The sequence below is a fragment of the Glossina fuscipes genome, unplaced genomic scaffold (assembly GCF_014805625.2).
Source record: "Glossina fuscipes isolate IAEA_lab_2018 unplaced genomic scaffold, Yale_Gfus_2 0, whole genome shotgun sequence".
Taxonomy (NCBI): Eukaryota; Metazoa; Arthropoda; class Insecta; order Diptera; family Glossinidae; genus Glossina; species Glossina fuscipes.
In genome coordinates, this window is record NW_023998414.1 from 10182924 (window position 1) to 10200070 (window position 17147).

The 17147-nt window shown below is 32.7% G+C and overlaps 2 protein-coding genes across 2 annotated transcripts in view; one reads left to right on the plus strand and one right to left on the minus strand.

The window, feature by feature from the left end:
- Positions 1 to 8523: 8523 nt before the first annotated feature.
- Positions 8524 to 17147, minus strand: part of LOC119640768 (farnesol dehydrogenase-like) — a 24081-nt gene continuing 15457 nt past the window's right edge. The window contains exons 2-3 of the mRNA XM_038038999.1: positions 8827 to 9480; positions 8524 to 8756 (exon numbers count right to left, since the gene is read on the minus strand). Of these exons, the coding sequence (XP_037894927.1) occupies positions 8589 to 8756; positions 8827 to 9402 (744 nt within the window). The 5' untranslated portion in view covers positions 9403 to 9480 and the 3' untranslated portion in view covers positions 8524 to 8588. The remainder of the gene's footprint in view (positions 8757 to 8826; positions 9481 to 17147) is intronic.
- Positions 11191 to 12771, plus strand: LOC119644806 (tubulin-specific chaperone E-like). The gene has a single exon (XM_038044544.1). The coding sequence runs from the start codon at positions 11191 to 11193 to the stop codon at positions 12769 to 12771; it is 1581 nt and encodes a 526-aa protein (XP_037900472.1).

Genomic DNA, 17147 nt, shown 5'->3' on the forward strand with positions numbered 1-17147 from the left:
AATTGGTTTTTTATATTTATATATGAAATATATGCAGAGAAATGTAAACAATTAGTTAGACATGTTAGATAAACCGAATCATATATATATATATATATATATATATCTATATATATATTTCGCCCAAATACACGCATTTCTCGCTTTGCAAGCTTTTTGTATAAAAATTAAGTATAAGTTTGCGATTTTTTACTTTCACTAACCGTTACATTTATGTATATTAAATTTGAAATTTATACAAATTTTTTTTTTTTTTTTTTTTTTTTTTTTAATATATCTGTTGCTTCTTTTGTTTTTATCTAGTATTGACTCTATTCTTTTATTTGCATCTTGTCAACCGAATATAACAGGTAAAGCTTCTGTATATAAATAAATATATTTTATTAGGTGAACCTAATACTTTAATAATATATTCTGCCGTAGAGCAATTGCTTACTTATGACAGTGCATTACGATATAAGCAACGCAGAGATATAGGTTTCGTTACATTATAAGAAAAACTGCTTACTTACACTACCATAAAAGATTAAGATTAAAATTACATATATATATATATATATATATATATATGTATATATACTATATATGTTTGCACTTAAACATTGGAAAGCCAAGTATTAAGAAATATACAGTCGATGCAATGATTACCTAATCCTGATTAAATCAATTTAGAATAGTTTGGTTCGCAAACACTTTTTGACTAAGGTCTTCCGAAACGACCGCTTCTATAGCCTCTCACCAAAATGCTACAAGTTGTCGACAAGGATTAAATAAATGTTTAAGCAGACGACCACACTCAAGAAACCGGATTACAAACAGCCAAAACGCCCATACATCGATGAAGCATGATCTTGATATGCTAACGGGATGCGTAAATTTATTGTTCATTGTTGGTCGCGCGATATTTACATCAATTTCAATACAACGTTAATTCCATATGCTGAATTCTTTCAATTTAAATTTCTTATATAGGAAGTAGTTTAAGTAATTATTGCTACCTTTCCAATTAGTATCTACTTGGAAAAGCTCTACTAACTGACTAAAGCCATTGCAAATGTGGATGTGCTAATCTTCTAATTTATCGTTACCCGTATACCAAAACAAACGGTTTCAATTAGTCTCTTCATAGAATGGTAAATTCACAAAAACAAAAAAAACAAAAAAAAAAAAAAATGGAAAGATGTCTTTTTAAATTTTCACTGCTTGAAAATGATTGCAAATCAAGAGCTTCACATGTATATGTGTGTGGATGCGTGTAGCTCAATATAATGTCGTGTAGTCGGAAGAAATTACCATGGCAAACTTACGTACCATGACAATGCGGTTAATATTGCAAATATGCAAATATATATATATATATATATATATATATATGATATATATATGTATATATATATATGGAAGCAAACTTATACTCATGACAGTGTTACTGTAATGCCAATGGCTTGACATGCAAGGCAAGGCATAAACACATAGCGCATATCTTATATGCTATATGAACTCAAATATACATATTATGTATGAATAAACATTCATACTTCTTGCATATGCATTCTTTCGTCTATATGTTTGTATGCATACACCAAACTGATAGTTTATCTAGCTAAAAATGTAAGAAAAAAAAACAAAATAGAAACTCTCCAGAATAACACAGCGACATCGGGAAAAAAACACAATCTTTACATGTAACATCAAACTCAGTAACAAACTCTCTTTGTCGCCGCTACTAGATAGTTTCTATCAAACAGTAGAAACAAGTAGTAAAATAGAACTGAAACAGAAAAATACAAAAAAAAAAAAAAAAAAAAAAAAAATAAGAGAGAATTTCACGATAATAGTAAGAGTGCACAGAGTTGGTGTCGCGCGTATACACTGCCTGCATGTCATGTATAATATTGACAAGTTTATGTTGAAGCAACCAAAAAAAAAAAAAAAAAGAAAAAACGCACAAAAAAGACCAAACACATACAAACATATACACATATCAAATACATATTATAGTCTATTTCTCCCTTGTCTACTTCTGCTGTCAGTATATTTTGTAATTTTTAGGATTTTGTTTTTTTTTCGTTTTTTTTTTTTGCCACTCTTCATACTCATCGCCGACCGATGAGCGGTATATTTATTTTATTAAAATGTTTGCAACGCAGATAAGGCAGACTTAGAGTCTCCATAAAATATATATACATATATATATATAAATATATATATATTCTTGATCATAATCACTTGAAGCATTTCCGATGGCTTATGGCTTTGTAAATATTCGCCCGCCCGCAAAAACAAAGCTGTGCACTGCAAATTTGGAAAGTTCTTGTACGCACATTAGTATTGAGAGTGGACTAAATTGGTCGAAGGATACGCCCACAATACACACGTAAACTGAGAACACATCTGTTGATATTGATTTTCTGCTAATTACTCATATAAACTATAGCAAGCAAGTCTGCAGAAATTTGCACTTACGGTCTATGGGGATGGTGTAGTACCTGCATAAAAATGGGAAAAAGCCACCACGCCTACTCAATATTATAGTATATCAACATTTAATTTCAATGCTCTTATAACGCACAAAAACAAGCTTTAAAAACTACAGTATATAAGTGTATAAGTTCTTGGCCAGTTTCAAATTCATAATGCATCTAAGCATGTCCGTCTATTCGTCTATCCATCTGCTAGTCCGTTCCGTCCGTGCCCGTCTACCAAACTGCGTAGTATCTATCGACCACATTCTCCCGTCCACAAATTTACAAAAAACTATGAGAATAGCTAAACACATTTAAAGGACACGCCTACAACGCCTACGCGTCTATACAACGAAAATTGAGAACACGTTTGCTTGCCGTGTCTGCAACGGATACGTAATATATATTTCCACAAAATTGTTCTACAAAAATATCAAAAATCAGACACGCCCATCCAATATTATAGAATGAAAAAATTAAAATTTTTCATTTATTTCGATCGTTTACATCATCGTTAACGATGATGGGTATAAAAGATTCGATCACGACCGAACATAATTATCTTAATTAAGATAATTAGTTTTGTTCTTTTTTCTTAACGGAAAATTTCAATTTCTATTAAATATCCGATTTGCAGGTCCCTCCTAAGAAGTCATTAAATTTCTTTCCAAAGGGTATTGCTCTCATTTCGGGCATGAAAAACTACATGTTTAAAAGTCATAACTAATCGCTTAGGATTCTAAACTTTAATGATTTGAAGCGAAATAATTTGATGAAATCATTGAAACCAATTTCACTGTGCAATTACATTATTATATAAATATCTTTCGAGATGTCAATTGACAAATGTTGAGTCAACGAAATTACTTTCCCATCAACTTTTCCGGGCTTCGGGCAAATCTATTACTTTTTTCGTTTGAGATGGTCGTAGTAAATCCACTATTCATAGCCAGTGGCAATACGACACAGAAAACTCTTCTATTTTTGAAGCCATTTTCCCTCCTTTTGGTTGGTTTCATTGTGAATGTGAAAGGCTTTCTTGGACTAATGACCATGACTTATTGTGTTTGAGATTGTTCTTCTATTTTGCCTGTACCGAATGAAACAGCAACATTGAAACGATTCGAAATGACGTTTTCAGTCAATTCGTTTGGTAGCCATTTTCTCGCCATTTGCATCTTTCCCATTAACTTTCAACAACTAGGAACAGTTTAGTCATCAACTGCCAAGCTGTTGAAAAGTGCTTTGAGAGTTTGTATTGGATTTTCGTCCAATAAGTCATGTAATTGATTGTGTTCGAACTTTTCTTTGTCCTCCAGGCGTAGATAAAATTACTTTATGGCAGGTCCCTACTGGGATATTGTATTCTACTTTTTGAATGTTTTCCCAAAATTATTATTGTAGACAACTTGAGGGGATCTTGTTTTCCTAAAATTATAATGCGATTAAAGAGAGTGGATAGTGAACAAAAAAAAAAAAAAGGAGGGGGGGCCCCCCCGGGCAGTGAGAGAGAGCTATTCGTAAAGAAGTTTCGCGACTCACCTATTGATGCGGCAAAAATTTTGTACGCTGACCATCCTATCATACTGCATTACCTTCGATTTAGCTTAATTTTGCGCAACTTAAACGAGGGCACACCTAATGCAGAGCTACTAAAGGAAAAGTCTTCAACTCTACAAGTCTTCAACAAAGTCTAGCAACTTGGGCTACCGCACAATTCAGTGGATAAGACTCATAATGGTCAGGTCGGTGTTCGTGGATTCGAATCTCAATGCGTTAAGCAATACCCTACAAGTAGCGATTAAATTCTTGAACTTCTGTTTACCTTTAATGATTTACAAGGATGTATGTTTGCTGACTGCTTTCCTGAAAGATATTCCTTGATATATGAGGTCATAGTTTTAACACTTAGACTCAAGTTCACATTGCTAATACATTAAGCCTAACAATATTCTAAGCAAAGATTGGTCGACTTTTTGAAATTGAAAATTGTTAACTGTTTGCTGTTGTCCTTTTTGATGATCTTCTCTATAATGGTGCCCTTTAAGCCTTTTAACGTTACGAGTGTTGCTTAATATGCCTGAATGCGTAATACGCAGCCAAAGATGAGTAAATAAATAAATAAATAAAAACTAGTTCACTTTCGATTTGCAGAATTAATTTTAAACAATGTTGGCAAATGTGAGAAACGTTGTGTCGGCTTTGTGCAAGTTAACTTTTAAAATTTCTGTGACAAAGAACTGAAAAATACGTCTCGCATCTACGTGTATATAAAACCAAATATATGTGCATATATTATTTAGCTTTAGGTGTTGCGGATGGTATGCTTATACATTCTATTATGCAATTTATTTTCATTATTTAATTCTCAAACATTAAAGATATTAACTATATATACTTAGTATGCATGAAATTATAAAATAAAATAATAAAAAATATCATCGATGAATGGTAAATGCAAAATCATTTTCAAAACCTTGACTAAGGTATCATTACATATCTTTGCTAGAGCAGTTACTAAAATAGCAACCGTCATAGTGCCCTATCGATGGATGAAAACTTGAAATCAAATAATGTAACGTATTTGTTAAGATAATAATTTCTGCCCGTAAGCTACACTTATGCACTTATATGAGCAATTGTGAGATGTTTAAAAAACTAAAGATATTATAATGTTTTCCTTAAGCTTGTTACAGCTGTAAATATTCTCGTATTTGCAAAAAGACAGGAAGAGAGACAGATGTACGACAAGTTTCTATCTGTTTTTGTTTTTGGGATATAATTAAAGATTTGCTAAGTGCTAACAGATTTTGTTTTGTTTATATTTTTTATTATTAAATAATGAAAGTTTATTACCTAATAGTGTCGGCTAAAAAAAAATGAAGGTTTTTTTTTATGCCTAAGCAGACATTTGCCTTGTTTTCACAATAAACGGATTAAATAATTATCCCCTTAACTTGGTCACTTTCTCCGTCTCCTGCTACTATTGAAACTCTTATTTAAAATATATTGCACTAAATACTAACTGAATACATGAAAGCCCTAATAGATTTTCATAAACAGCCCATGATTGTTTGATATGAAAATTGAGTTCAATGTGAAAGTACTTCAAGTGGAGGATATCTAAGATTTCTTCTAAAGCCAATGTAATTTCTTCACCTGACAAGCTGATCATATTCTATTGTTTTGCGGTTTATCACCACAATCATTATCATCATATCTTTCATGTTTACGAATGCATACTTATTTATGTAATTATTACTTACAATGCTATTAAATTACATATCGAACACACTTACTCACCGATCAATCATCAATTACCTAGTTGCGCTTTAGTATTTTCCATTCGTTTCGGTTGCTCTTATTTAAATTTTTTGAAAACCACAAAAATTGTAAACGAAACGCTTGTCACATTTGCTACTAGAATGGACTGCATCTATCAGCACATATACTGAATATAGTTCGAAACCTCTAAGAGAACATATATTAAATCAAATTAATGTCGCCTAGAATATCTGAATATTTATTTCCCTTTTAAAATTTACTAAATCAACACAAACAGATAACTTACGAATAAATGTATTATGTGTAAGATGATTACAAACGGAACTTTAGCTTTAATATAATTAAAAAGAAAACAAAAAGAATTATAGTCAGACCCGGTTGATCATTTCATATTCTGTACCATTTCGCCGAATACAGTCACTCATTCATTTTCGTAATAATACACAAAAAATTATTGCTTAATCTTGAATGAAGGTAAACATTTCATAAAAGCAGTCACATCGGAAGACGATTCAAATATTACCTGACGTGATGCAAACATTGTTCATTGGTCTTAAATACTTTCATATTTTAGACCTGTTTTGGTTAAAAAACACTACAGATTAAACTATACATGCTGGTGTCCATAGGGTGGACCTATGTGATCCAAATTTCGTACAATTCATTTTTATTCCAAGCTATGCTATTATGGACCAATGCTAATCATAAAATATTAAAAATTGAATATGAAAATACTATTGCTTCGAAATTGTTGTCGAGAAATTCTAAAAATTGCAATACTTTTCTCATTGTATGGGGAGTGGTCGAATAAATCGCCCAATCGAATGCGTTTTTAATAGGATTCATTGTTGGCCCAAAAGACATCAATGTGCCAAATTTCGTTAAAATATTTTTTAAAAAATTTTGCAACCATGGATCGAACATACATTGATAGACATTAGATGAGCAAATACAGAGAAAAGCTTACGTCGGTGTAATAAAACTTGGGTCTATCTTAAGTCTTTCTGGGTGTTACATATATACGCACAGGCCAAAAGAGTCTATTCTGCAATTAGTGTAGGTTATAAAAACAGGTTAGGGAATTATACTCGACTAGGGCCGAAACTTTTACACCCACCTTCTTTCAAGAAGAATTTTGTTAAAAATAAAATATCAATACTCCATAATATAATGTTATATTAATGGATGGGTGCAAAGGATTTTTCCCGCTTTTGTCTAAGTGCTGAACTGATCATCCTTAAAACGTACGGAACAATTTGTATCGTTGTAATTCTCATAGTTTCTGAGTAATGAGCGAAAAGCTTCAGTTTTTTGCTAATTTTTACACGGAACTGCAGCCATATCGTTTGACCGGTTTGGTCCGTTTTCAAGAGTAATTTATGTACAATAAATTTTGAATTTCTTTCTCAAAATCTTTATGATCATGAGAATACTTAACGCATGGATTCCTGATCGCGTGTTTAGATGTTGACATTGATTACGATAAAATATACGATAACAGCGAACTGAACACTACGCTATTGCTATGCTGAAGGAATTATCAAACGATATTTATATGCCCATCTTAGATGATGGCAATCCACCATCCGTTATTCGTCAACAAGGAGAAAGTTTGATATAATAATGTGGACGTTTTCCTTCGATTACATTAGCGTATCTTGGGGAATTTTGTGGGCGAACACAACAAAGTTATATGGTTGCTAGTATCCATACCATTTCTGCTACAAGGACATGTACTACTGTGTCCTAAAAATAAGTTCAATATCTTTGTAACCCCAAAGATCTTTTGACTTATTCTTTCAAATCAATGCCATCGCATTCATAACACTCACAAAATATTCCTTGTTTACATATAGCCTGGCGGAAGGAATTCGTAGTGCATACCATTACAATAATTGAAAACTGTTAAAATCGCCTTGATATTTGAGCGACTTTGGCGCGATTGAAACGCAACGTAAACACTGAAAACACACTAATAATGTTTATGAGGCTACATTTGAAAAAAATACCTCTCACAGTTGCGTCAATTAAGAAAAAAAAATTTTATTTGAAAATAGGTACAAATTTTTAAGGTTATAACCAAATTCACCTTAGTTATCGGACATAGTATTATGTTAGCTATTTGCTAAAGCATACCACCGCCAGAAGGTCTTAAGATGTACCCAGCTTCTAATATAGCGATCGATTCAGAATCTCTTGCCGAACGCAAGTCTCTCAACGTAATCTCCATGCACGCTTAAGTTTTTGAAATTTTTAAAGTTTTTTTTTTTTTTTTTTGCTTTTTTTCATAGAAATGTCTTTTTAATGTATTGCTTTTTAATAGTTCTTAGAATACAGATGCGTGCAAATTTGGTTTTCTTATTCCGTTTTATTGGAAACCTGTCCTAACCTATCTTATTTGACTGAGATCGGATTTTTATATCGTACAATGTACAATGTACTTATAGAAGCATTGGCTTCCATAAATTACGATTATTACTTCGCTTGTACATATATTGATAATGAAATTCAAACCAATTTAAAAAATGAAAATCATTTACTCACATAGTCATCATTTACCGATCGTAGTCTATTAAAACTGTTTTTTTTTTTATTTATTTTTTTTTTTGGGGGCTATTAAGCGGGCGCTTCACAAACTATTTACGAAAATTGAGAAAATGTCAAAATGTTTTCAAGTTTTGATAAATCAATGTTCAGGTTATATCCGATCTAATCACTCATCAATGACGCTGAGCATCGCCTTCACTTTTTAATTATAAAGACTCTGGAACACTTTACTTGTTACCAAGATTTTATTTTAGTACATTCCAAAAGTAATATTAAAAAAATTATATTTGCTTAAAATGCTTCACCCACAGGCTTTATAATTAATTCATGTACTTGGACATGGGGTGGTGTTGACAAACAATATAATACCGCCATCGCCACATCCTCCGATTGTAAACGAGGCAATGTTTTATATTCTTCCGGTGGTAGATCAGTGTTTACCAAACCAGGGCTTATGCTCTACAAAATTTTAAATTAAATTTACTCAATTGTAGATAAAAATGCCTTATAAAAGACTTTATTTACATACCGTAACTTTAATATTGGTTTGGTATTCGCGGAACTCTTGACGCAAAACTTCTGTCATGGCCACTGTAGCTTGTTTAGACATGGCATAGATATTGATAAATGGCATAGTACCAGGTTCCATGTTAAATATATTATGGCCTACGATACTATTGACCAAAACCAAATGACCATTTACATTACGGGTTTTCATAGAATTGAAAGCGCGTCGAGCACAGTATACCATGCCCATTACATTCGTTTGCAATGTTTTCTCCACATCATTTATATTCATGGTTAACAATTGTCCTTTAACATGAACGCCAGCATTGTTAATTAATATATCTACACCACCTAGGTGTTCTTCAATCCAATCGAAAGCTTCGTTTACTGACTCAATATCAGCGACATCACATTTGATAACGTGCAAACGTGATTGCAAAGAACTTGGGAGTGAAGAACGTAATTGTTCCATGCGATCAACCCGACGAGCTAAGCCGATTACTTGTAAATCTGCTTTCAGCAATTCCTTAGTTATAGCGGCTCCAATACCTGCACTAGCACCAGTAACCACAGCACAAGAATTTTTCCAGCGTTCCATAACAACGTTGTGTGGTTCGCACGAAGTAATATTTGAAACTAAATTTTCAAACTTTTGCTTTAAACGTTAAACCTGAAACTATATCAAAAGCATATATATATATATATATATATATATATATATATATATATATATATTTACGTATACATGCGAATAGATGCATATATAAGTATATTTGTACGAATACACGTGCATGTCTAAACACATTTATACGTATATATACAATAATATATATGTAAACATATATATAAAAATAAATAGATTTATATACTACTCAATATATATATATATATATATATCACTCAATAAGTTCGTAGGATCATAAGTACATACAAAATGATTATTACGGAACGCATCTCATTTTTCAATCAAAATATCTCAACATTCCATGACATTCCTCTCAATTAGTTTACAAGTCGTAATTGTTTAATTAGATGACACTACACATGAAATTTAGACGTTTCTACAGTTTAAAAAAAAAAAAAAGTTTGAAGGTTGATACGAGCTAAAAATCATATTGATTTATCAATAACGGTAACGTGTACATATTATGCTATGTACTTATTAAGTGATTTGTTATATACAACAGGTCCTTGCATGTATTTTGATCAGTGACATTTATTGGTGAAGATGCTAAAATAATGCGAATTATCAACGCTATTTGATCTGAGGTTAAAGCTCATCAGACAGTTTTAGAAGTTTATAGTGCCGGTTGCTCAAACCGATATAGCATGGGTTCACTGCCACGCGGTTTTAATTGCGGAAACGGATCAATGGTTAGATCGTTGTCAAATCAATATTGTTTCTTCGACGCGGTATCGCCATCTTGCCACAAACATGTGGAAAAGTTGTAGAAAATGAGGGAACATTTTTTCTTATTAATATATATATTGTGTCAACTTTTCTACATAAATTACTTTATGAAGTGAAAATATGATCAAAATACATGCAAGCACTTAATATTCCATATAAACTTGCGTAAGCTTGCGTAAAAATCTGCTTACGCCCATTTTATTGATACTATCTAATCTAACATCTAAAGAGCACGTTATTACGAGACCCATTCTTTTATGCATGCATTAGAAATATCGGACAAATAGCATTATCCCTGAAGTCTAGATATCTGATATCAAAAAAGTAAAATTTTAAATTGTCGTAACTGAAAACAAGACCAAGCATTATAGTGTTTTCGCATCGCTTAGGGTAAAGCCGGAAATATCAACGAACGACTTATGTTCCCATACACATTACAGAAGGTTCAAAGCATGCAGTAAGTAAATGAGAAAGAAAAATTCGTGTCTAAAAAATATGCAATGCTGATGAATTGACAGCAAATGTGTGAGCGCTGATCAAATGATTTTGCTTGTTTCGATACAAATATTAATAAAAACGTTCCTGGTTTAAACGCAATTGAAAATAATTCGGATCGGATCAGACCACTTTTTCGATCAGTTACCATAGAACGTTTTATTTTGGGAAGTCGTTATATAAGTAGCTGTAGGGTGATGTATACTATTGAATAGTGCACTGTGCAGTGTTTTTACTTGTTTGAAAAAACTTTTTGCTCTAAGAGGGCAAGTATTGTACAATAAAAAAAGGTAAAAAGAAAAGCAATCGGGTGTAATCATATTTTGTCATTCAAAAAACTGTGCTTAATTTCAGAAAATACAAAAGATTTATTAAAAATTTAAAGAGGAAGAGAAGCGACAAAGATCTGTAAATTCATTGGAACTCCAACTGAACCATAAGAAACTGAAGATATTGACTCTAAATAACGTCATAACGAAAATGGTTCCAATAAATGATGACATCTGCTTACGTTATCCGATAGGAATACGTGTAAAAATTGGCGTAAATAGCGGAACCGTACGCTACATAGGAGAAATATGTGGATATAAAGGTACTTGGCTGGGTATTGAATGGGATGATCCTAGCCGCGGCAAACACGACGGTGTCGTAAACGGCAAGCATTACTTTTATACCGCGCATCCGACTGCAGGCAGTTTTATACGACCCGATAAGCTCGGACCTTTTGAATCTTTGGAGACTGCGGCTCGCGAACGCTACCTAGTTGACTCTGAAAAAAGTTTAGATCAGCAATTGATACGTGAGGCACAAGAATTGTTACAAGCTTCATTATTCCAAGTCGTTGGTTTGGAGAAATTGGCTCGGAAACAAAGTAAATTTGAGCACCTCACAGAAATTAGCGTAGCCGGATCTCCAGTCAACAGTGCTGGTTATTTGATGGAATTTACTGCCCTTACTACATTAAACTTGAGTCATACGTTGATTTGGAATTGGCAGACCATAGCAGAGACGTGCCGCCAGGTATCCACTTTAAAAAATTTGAATTTAAGCTGTAATCGTTTTGTAGCACCCAGTGATTCACAAACTGTTGAATTGTCATCAGCCTTCGATAATCTGCAACTCCTTAATTTACGTAATTGCGAGTTTAGGGATTGGTTCGAAATAATACAAACTGCCCGCTTATGGCCGCAAATAATGTCAGTAGGACTTCAAGAGAATCCCATCAGTGAAATAAGTATAAGTATAAGTACTAAAGATGTTTTCAAGAACTTAAGAGAACTTGATTTGCATCGTACTAAAATCACTGACTTTGATCACATATGCAAGTTGGGATATCTTGGGACTTTAGTTTCGTTGAATCTAACGGAGAACGGTATCAAGGAAGTAAAGCTGCCCGATTGTGAGCCAAACACAAAACTGGACATGTTCATATCTTTGGAACAATTAAGTTTACTTTACAATCCCATAAGGAATGAAACGGATACTTTCAACGAACTGGACAAGTTACCACGATTGAAGCGTTTAAATAAGACTCCACATTTAAAATCAAATTTTGGTAAAATGCTTGTGAAGGCGGTTGGTCTAATCAGTGGCCTTGAAATGGTCAATAGAGCAGAAATTTCTGCTGATGAAAGACGTGGAGCAGAATATGACATATGGAAAAAATACGCTTTAGATTGGCTTCAGGCTTCAAAATTTCCCGAAACTCTTAAGGAATTTTATAAAAAGCATCGCTCTTATGCCTTATTAATAAGAAAATACGACTCGCCCATCGATTTCGTGCCACGAGCAAATACAAAGGTATCAAAATTAATAAAAATACGTATTTTGAATGAGAAAACTGGAGAAATGTGGGAAAAGAAATTTCCACGCATGATTAGTGTGCAAACGCTTCTTGGCTTGCTTATTAAACATTTCCATTTGGATTGTTTAACTATGACACCTGAATTGTATTATAGTGACTCAAGGAATCCGGAGCTGGTAGTACCTTTAGACAATCTCTCTAAGACATTAGATTTTTATTCATTGCAAGAAAATGATATTGTTCAAGTTAATTATTAGACTTTGGAGGTCTAAGTCGGTTTTTTTTTTCTATTCGCAATTTATATAATCAATTTTAATAATTATATTAATACAAATTATCTTTTTGTTGTCGATGCCTATTCAAAATTTGTTTTCCTTTTCTTGTTTTTCATTTCAATTAAAAAACAAGGTCGATTAAAATGTGCCCCTTCTCTCTCGTACTTTTTTTTTTTTTCATTTTATCTCATTTGCCCAAATATGAAAATCGTGTAATAAAGATAGCATTTACTAAATGCTCGCTTCACTTTTCTTTCTACTTTGTTTCATTATATTTTACTCGGTGTAACCACTGCAAGGTGTAGTTCGAGAAGATGAAATATTTCGACTTTGTACAATTTTTAAGCTATTTATTTGATGTGTGGTATATCGAAGTACTCGAAATCTTTTGCATACTTCGAATCAGGCAAAACACAAAGTGAAGATCCACACACCTGTCGATAACGCGGACCATTGTGCCATTTCTGCATAGTAGCTTTTCGTCGACTACTCGTAAATGTTTACCACGCATGGCCAAAAACCCAACACAATTTATTCTATTATTAGAATCAATCTAATTAAAGTCTGCAGTCACATATAAAGGACAGAGAATCTAGTAACCAGTTAAGTGCGTCGACCGCCTTGGAAAATGTGCATTTAAATTGCGTCGCAAAAATTATAGCGATGACGAGTATACATATCATACCCAAAGTATATGTAATATGAAATTATTTTTGTCATACATAGTTATCTGGTTAAAATTCATCATAACCTAGTGCAACTGACCGTGTTCACTTCTGCCAACAGATCCCATTAGAGTTGACCGTTATATAAGAGAATAGACCGTATTAGAACTGCAACGTCACTTATCGGAATAGGCAGACTATTCGTAACCTGCGTCACCTTTTAGAATCGGCCGTATTAAAATTCACCTTCACGTATCAGAGCTCATGTTAGAATCCACCGTTGCCCATTATTAACATAATCAATCCAAAATTATCGAATCTACCTATGGCGGAGCAATCATTAATTAGTTGCAACATTCGTTCGCTGAGTGCATGTACACGTATGTGTATAAAATAAAACGTGACATATTGATACGTTCGCTTAAAATTATATCCAAATTTGGATATTCTCAAAATATTTACGAGCGCATACAACAATCGACCGAAAATGAAAATTAAATTCTTTTTTCGGTTTTTTCGCATGTTTTTTTTTTTAATGCATAAAATCATTTTTCTAAACATTTTCCAATCGTTTAATCGTTACATTATCCTAATGTTTGAACAAATACGCCGTGGATTTCGGAATAAAAATAAAGTTTACTTTTGAAAAAGAAAAATCCAAAAAACAACACTTGAAATAAGAAAGTTTTAAACGTTTCTTGTTCGTTTCACGGACGTATATTATGTGTGGATATGTAAATAATAGTCAATCAATCAATCAATCAATCGATGATTAGGCAAAACTTATTGGTTTGTTTGAGTTATTTCTACGCTACGCTGGTTTTTCTAGGCGAAGATAAGAAAATAAAAATGAAAAATAAAAAAAAATAAAAGGAAGAAAGGAAACGGCAAACCTGCATCTTGCTTAGTTACTACTTATGTGTATCAACTTATATCAATAATATATGTATTGCACACGCTTAGGTACATGCATATCTAGGTTTTCTTATACGTCAATACTGAGTGCGCTATTTTATTCAAAAAACTACGTGATATTTGTACACGTGCTTTACGAAATTGAGTAAATTTAGTTTACAAAGAAAAGAAAAAAATGAAATTTTTGTGAATATTTTTCACTGATTGCTATTTACTTTATTTCTACTTCTATGACTACTAATGTTTACACGTGTGCGTTTGTGTATGTGTTTGCATATTTATCTTTATATACATATATCCGAGTGCATACTTGAATGCTTCAACATCTCTATGTTAACTGTACGTATGCGTAATATATACGTATATATGTGAAGATATATGCATATAAGCTTTCTTTTAAACAAATTTGCCAAATTGTTACAGAGGCTTGCAACAAACATAAACAGTTAAAGTGGTATCCTATTAAAGATTGTTAGAAAACATGAAAAAAAGTTTTTATTTTTATTTTTCTTTTTATTTTTTTTATTTTACTTTTATTCTTTTCAAAGACATTTATAATAAATGATAGCGGCATTTAAACGTAATTTATATAAAAAGAAATCTACTTGCCCATAATCTTTAACATTCTTTTTTTTTGTCGCCAAAAATAAGTTATAAAAGTCCTTTAGTCGTTTAAAAAAAATGTAATAAAAATATGCTACAAATATATTAACAGAAATAGAACAAAATATAACTCTCACGAAGAGAGTGCGGTCTACATTTACCTAAGGGGCAGCATGTAAATTGAACAAAGCTCTCAATACCTTTACAAAAAAGTAAATTACATAATGATGGCAAAAGTAGGAAAACGGTTCAAGCATGTAAGTCATTACAAACACTACCTTTACATTAGATTTCCGGGCTAGTGTTTAAGACTTTATTGAAGATTTATCGTAAAAGGATATTGCAAGTCAAAGAATGATTTCATTCATATACATTCATATATATTAAGAAACTCAACAATTGTTTGCAAATTAATTAGATTACGTTTAAAGCGCACCAAAATCACTCATCAATATTGTATTGACAAAAATGTACCGCCTGTATACTCATTCTGCTTTATGAATTACAATTCTCTTCTTCACCCATTGGGATTCTGTTGCATGTTTTCATACTTTAAAATCTCTTTTTTTTCCATTATTGCAAATTTTCTCTCTCTCTCTTTAATACGTTAAACTTGCTGAATCAACCTAAGTTCGTCTATCCGTCTGTCCGTTTGTCTGCTTTATTTTCTAATGCTCAGTGTACAGTTCGTAATTCACTTGGGTGACCACTCTCGGCCTCCACACTTTGCAAGAGTTGTCAGAAATACACTGTTGCAGGTCGGTCATGAAACTTTGCCGCATCCAGCGTACTCACCAGACATAGCGCCTTCTAATTGCCACTTCTTCAGAGCGATGCAGCATGTCTTGGTTGGCAAACGCTTTCCAAATGCTGAACAAGTGCGACAATGAATCAATGATTGGATCGCTGCCACACCAAAAGCTATAGGAAATAATGGAAAATATTTTGATTAATATAAATGCCTCTTTTAAGTAAAGAATGACCAAAATACATGCAAGCACCTAATAATATCATACATGATTTGGGATCGGATAAACTTCTAGTGTTTTCAAATTTTACTACCTATATATTAGCGATATTATCTTTCGTCCAAGCTCATTATAACGCCCCACTCCCATTTTTCGAAACTTATGCAAAATTAACAGACTGAATGTAAGCATCTTATGAAATATTAAAAGCGCAAATTACTTGTGTATTTCCTCATAAAGTTCATTTTTAATTAAAACATATTTGTTACAAGGCATAACAGTCGAAGGAGGCGCTACGACTATCTATGATTTGTTGCCTCTTATCGCGTAGCAAAGGAATACCCATGCAGTTTTGGTGGTTGCGAGTCGAAAAATTCATCGATGCATTTTCGTACATTTTAAACTTTAGTAAGCTTTTGCTGTGTTAACTACGACTGTGTCGATCTGAAAAAGTGATAATCAGCAACAAGCAGATCTCGCAGATATATGTGTAAGATTGATTATATGACGTTAACAAGGCTGAGATAATAGAGCCGGCGTAATCGTCTTTTAGACGACTGTTTGCTTCTGCGTATACTCGTATACTCATAGAGCTGAATAGTTACCAAGCGGAAAAATATTGCATATTCACCTCATTGATTCTTAATAGGTCCGCATCTTAATTACAAAACGCCACAGAATCGCAACTTATAGATTCGCAGATTATTATCGTCATTATGCTTTACAAAGTTTGCGGTTATATTCAATTTGTACCGATGTATATAATACTCATAAGAGCTTAAGATATCGATCGATTTAGAATGCATTCAGCTAGGTGCAGCTAAAAACGCTATATTCAGCTAAGTGCAGAGCTACATTCAGCTAGGTGAAGTCCTGCATTCAGCTAAAATTGCTATATTTTGCTAAGTGCAGCGCTGCAATCAGGTGAAATTCCTATCTTTTGCTAAATGCAGCGCTGCATTCAGCTAAAACGCTATATTTTGCTGAAAAGCATTCAGATAAAACAGCTGTAGTCAACTAAGAATGAATCGAATATTTCAACGTATCGTTATAATATATTGTAAATGGGTTATGACTACTCGCCTTATTCTGAGCAGCCTTCTATTTGCTCCTTTTTTTACAATACCATTTATATTTTTCATAAGAAACTTGTGCTAGCACAAAATTGATATTGAAAAATTTTTTTATTGCCACTTCTGTTTCGAGA